This window comes from Protobothrops mucrosquamatus, unplaced genomic scaffold (genome assembly GCF_001527695.2).
Source record: "Protobothrops mucrosquamatus isolate PMUCROS unplaced genomic scaffold, P.Mucros_1.0 scaffold2397, whole genome shotgun sequence".
Lineage (NCBI taxonomy): Eukaryota > Metazoa > Chordata > Lepidosauria > Squamata > Viperidae > Protobothrops > Protobothrops mucrosquamatus.
The window spans coordinates 16,399-21,851 of record NW_015388471.1 but is presented as its reverse complement, the minus strand read 5'-3'; the positions used below and the strand labels follow the sequence as shown (position 1 = coordinate 21,851).

The 5,453-nt window shown below is 36.8% G+C and overlaps 1 protein-coding gene across 1 annotated transcript in view; it reads right to left on the bottom strand.

Annotated features, from left to right (window-relative positions):
- Positions 1-1,277, bottom strand: part of TCF4 (transcription factor 4) — a gene marked incomplete at its 5' end in the record, with an annotated part of 53,558 nt that extends 52,281 nt beyond the window's left edge. Inside the window, one exon of the mRNA XM_015824872.1 lies at positions 1,172-1,277. Within this exon, the coding sequence (XP_015680358.1) occupies positions 1,172-1,277 (106 nt within the window). The remainder of the gene's footprint in view (positions 1-1,171) is intronic.
- Positions 1,278-5,453: the final 4,176 nt, after the last annotated feature.

The following is a 5,453-nucleotide window of genomic DNA, read 5'->3' as shown; positions in this document are numbered from 1 at the left end:
ATTTCTGAGATTATATTAAAAGTGAGTGGATGACTCCTCTCCGTGTTTGATTGAGTACTCCATAGATTTTTCTGATCAATGTCATTGTGTTCTAGCAGTTGAATATTGTTACAAACTATTTGACTTACAATGGTAATATCATATGGTAATTCTTTGAAGTGAATGCAAAGAACTGAACATGTTCATCACATTAACTGTTTTTATACAAAATATTTTTGAGTGTATCCAACATTAAGGCTTCAAGGTTGTGATTCAAACCATGCAGGACAATAAGGCCCACTGAATACGATTGACTTACAGCATGCATCAGATTGTTTTTGCACATCTTGCTGAATGTATCTCTAATCAAATATTTCCACTAGAGAAAATAAACCTATCATTATTTCTTGAGCACTATTATGCTCCATTGCTGTTCAGAGTTCTGAATGCTGGATCCTCAGTTGAATAGACGCAAGTCTGTCTATCTATCTATCTTTATCTCTATTTGTGTGTGTGTGTGTGTGTGTGTGTGTATACATATATACACACAAACACACAAACACACATACACACACACACACACACACACACACACACATACATATATTCAATTGAACAGATCTATAATAGAGGTCTCATTTCAGATCTTACCCATTGTAGGCTAACTCCTTAATTTCAAGTGTAAGAAGGTATATGTTTTTCTCCCGTGTTTACCACCCTTCCCAATGAATGTGAAGATCTGTTAAGGAACAGCTCCATTTTGTCCCAGGAGCCCAGCAATTTATTTTTGCATGGAATCACAAGCACATTCGCTATGTAGGAGTCTGTGTATGTGAATTCAAAGGGGCACTAATACTATTATTTCATTTCAATATGTTGGCTTCCATAAACATTTGGAATAGCAACAAAGTAAGCAATGTTGCATATTGTAAATTCGTATTTGGCAGCAAAACTGACTGTACAAAATGTTTATTAAAAGATCCCTTTCAATCTGCAATATGTCTTGTGGCCTTGATTGTCCTTTATCTGTCTGGCATGCTACTATGTAACCCCTAGCTTTGAAAGAGAAATCAAGATTGCCTGGAAATGTCCATCTGGCAGGAAACAAAGGACTGAGCTCAGGACTTCAGCGTCCTGTCCACTGACCCTTAAGGACATGCATCAGAAAATCCCTTCTATGATAACATCCTACCTTGCATGAAGAAAGAACTAGGAAAAGTGCTGGCTGCTGGTTTTGAGGATGGATAGCCGGGTGAATCCCGATTGTAATCGGCAGTGCTTGCAGAAGGGGCATAAACCTATGGACAGAAAGAAGAAGAATAAAAAGTTAAATGCACTAATATTTTTCCAAGAATTGGAATTTTAAAATGTGTTAAACGTACACGCCGCCTTAAAGCAGCTACAGATAAAAGGAAAATGAAAGAACAGTAGGTCCAATAAAAAAAGCAATATACCAATAAAGAGAACCATACAGCACCACTGTATGATTCTCCTTATTAGTATATTGCTGTAGTTAAAACCTACTTTAGCAGACAATGAATCTACTACTGAAACTCTCCTTTTATAACCTTCAATTGGACAGAACAGTGTATCATAGGGAAACAATTTTTGAAAATGTAACTCAAATGGATTATCTTAAAGAATGAGTCCAAAATCTGGAACCCAGGACTACTGTGGGACCCAAATTTGACAAAGTTATGGCCTTTTCTGCTTCACTGTACTGCCAGTCTCCAGGATCATGTGAGGATCATCATTTCCAATGTGCCGTGCCAGATTCCCACAAGGAAAGTCAACGGGAAAGATGGCAGGAAGTCTCCTCCGCTCCCACTATTTTTGCCTCCGTGTGGTCATTCTGTTTCTTTTTTAGGTCAGGAAATGTCTTTGAAACAATGACCCAACAAGGTCACGGTTTGTCTAGTACATAATAAAATGACTAAATTTTTCTCCATGAAAACCTCTCATATTGAGGGATCACACACCTGGCTCCCCTTTGCAATGAATTCAGATCCTGGAAGTATAGACTTAAAAGGCCCACCCTAGTATTCCCATCCAATATAAATCCAAAGATATATTCACAAAACAGAAAGAGAACTTATCACTCAGGATGTTTTCTGCCATCTAAATAGCAGTTTTGTGGTAAAAAAAAAAAAATCTACCAAGTAAGACATTAAAGGCTCACAATTTTACTGTGGCATGCCAGCTTTTTATTCAGTTATTTTCTTAAGAAAATTTCTTTTTGGAAAAAAAGAATAGATGGAATCATGATCCTCATGGGAAACACAAGAGATATTTGGGACCCCCTAGGAAATATGGAACATCAGATTTGAGATGAAAAGGTATACCATCAGCACAGTTACCAGAGAACCACTAAATTTTATGAACAATTTGTTTTATGGTCTCCTCCAGTTTTCTTCAACCACAAGGAACTTTAGACATAGCTTGGGCCAAGTCACCTAGTGAGTGTCTATGGTTGACAATGTGACTGAATCTTCCTGAGTATCTTTGGTCCTAGTCTGATACCCTATTATATCACATTGGCTGAATCCCGTTTATTTTCATTGCTGCAAGGAGGCAGAAAACGCTGGTCATATATTTTTTCGATCTGTTACAAATTTTCACCCCCTGTATTATCCTTTACTGCCTCTATTTTCCAATGTGAAAAAAAGCTGTGGAAGCACTTTCTTGAACATGCCTTCTCTTGGGACTTGAAGCTCTGGAAGCCAACGGAGCTGCTGACCTCAGGGAAATGAGAAGACATACATTCTGAAGTTTGATATTATTGCATGCCCTAGCACACTGTTCAAGAATGAAATATGGTAGATTGAAAAAAAATGAAGTGCTTAGGTTAGGCTGCATCTATTCAACAGACAATTTCTTCCATTCCTGAAATGAAATCTATCTAGCCCTGGAAATCTGAATTGATCTATATATCATACTTGATTTAAAAACCCAAACAGTGGGACTTATATGATTATTGCAACTAACTTGAATTTAGTCTGTACTACAAATGAATGCAAATTTGAATTTAGTCTCTACTCTTTTAAAATGAAGAATAGAATCACACATGATGAATAACTGGTATGCAAGAGAGAACAAAAAACTATATCAGAATGTTTCTTCTTGATTATATTATTTTGAATAGAGAAATATTATTATCCTAGGGAAGACACAATCATGCAGGCCCTTCTAGCCACATTAATAGCAGAACGCAAATGCAATTTACTCCCCAAATGCCTTGTCATTGCAGAACTTTGTATCTGCTCATACGTTCTTAGTTTCAACCCATAAATTCATCACCTCAGGGATGAGGATTTCTGGCAGAAAATATGAATGAAACAAGCTGTAGGAAATAAAATAGGAGTCAATAGGAGAGATACATATGCAGTTAGTCCTCAACGTATGACTGTGATGGAGCCTGCCAGTTTTTATGACCTGTTTTTGTGGCAGTTATTAAGCAAATCCATTGCTCACTGTGGAGTGTTTTTGCCAGAAACCAGAAGTAAATGTTGGTTTTCAGCGAAAATGTTAATCATGCTCATCTGACTGTGGGAGGCTGCAAACAGCTGTAAATGCAGGCCAGATGCCAAGTGCCCAAAATGTGATCATGTGACTGCGGGGGGGGCAGCCATTGGAACTTCAAAACCGGGCCATAACTATCTTTGGGGAGGGGGGGTTGCTGTAACTTCAGTTACTAAGCAACCCGTTGTAATGCAGGGACTGTCTTTACATCAGACAGCATAGATATCAATGTCTGAACTTGGGAAGAAAAAAATATTGTTGTATAGTATCATATCTGCTGTGCCTGAAAGTCAATACTTTCAGACAATAAAATAAGGCACACTTTATATCTGGAAGAATTGTAATATCATGAATGTAATTTTAAAAAAGTCTTTAAATTGCTCTATTATATGGAAGTAGAGTTCAAACATTAACAGAACAATGAAAGAAAGCAGCAAATCATTCCTTTGTTCCTAAGACTAGAAATGGAATTTCAAAAGCATGACTCAAAAGCACTGAAAGTTCTAAACATATCCCAGGATACTAAACCTGCTCATTTTTTGAGAAGCTCAAAATAACTAGTAAAAATCCAGATCAGCACAAGACCACCAAAGCAGTGTGCATGCATTTGGGAAGTTGGGGCATCTCTTTTTTAGTGCTCCACATATTTGTGAGTACAGTAAAACTTAGTAAATATGCCAAAACTTAATTTACTTAACATTTGTTTACTAATAAATTCTTTCCAGGGGTGAAAACAAATTTTCTCTATTTAAAAACTTCGATTTCTTGTAAGTGCCTGGACACTTCAGTGTTCATGAGTTGTTTTGGGGTGGGGTTTTTTTTGCATTTGTTGACTTTATATATACAGATATTTGTATATTTAATGTTTCTGTTTTTTAAGATCTTCCAATTCCAGATGGTCAGGAAGATCAAAACATTTTCATTATCTTGATGAAAACGGACCTTCCTCCCTCCATTTTGAAGCAAGCAAGCAGATCACAAACTAGCCACAGTCTTTATTTGGATATTGACAGGTTACAGCAAAGTGAATGGAAAAAATAATTACAACTACAAACCAGAGGGGGAAAGAAGAATACAAATATGCATCTTATAAATAGGACAATAGTTTGCTTCAGAGAATAAATGCTACAACCAAGGAGAGAGATCCTAAAAATAATGACTGATGACCATAAAAAAGATACGATGCTTTAGTGTATATTCTTGCATAAATGTTCTCACCATATTTTAATGCTTGGATAGAAAACATTGTTATAGCCCTGATCATAATTATTATACAGAAGTAAGTTAAAAGGCTTTTTGGGGAAGTATTTGAAATAACTTAGAGAAAGAGCTGATGCATAGAATCCAAGGGTGGGAAAATGGTAGATGGTGATGTCATTTTTAATGCTTTGTCCATTATGTTTTTGTTAATTATTTATTAAGCAATTTTATCATATGCAGAGCCCAAAGGACAATTCAGCCTTTTTTTTTGTTAAAGAACCAGAAGTGCTTCTATCATAATTAACCACTTGCAGATATATCCACATAGGCTAAGAGCAGTATAACCCTGTAATCCATCCCATTTCTATAACCCATTTTCTGGATTCACATCAAACCAAAATATATTTTTAACTGGATAGAAGGACCTGGCTCAACGGCAGGCCTGCCTTTTTTTTTTTTAAGTTGTGGTTTGCAAACTAATCTAGGAGAAAATGTGAGTGAATTCAGGGTCTAGTTAAAGTATCCCTGAGCACCAGGAGCACATCAGGAGCACAAAGAAAAGGCAGTGCTTCTGCGACAGACCTGGCTGGGCTATTTTCTGGTCTTAGGCTGTGCCATCTGGAATTGGGAAGTTTGCTTTCTCATTCAATACACTCCACCGGAGAATAACAAAGAAAAGTCACATTTAGGTTAATGGCTCCTTTAGGGATTGATGTGGCAAGCAGTAGCAATCACTTCACATTCCAAATGAATGA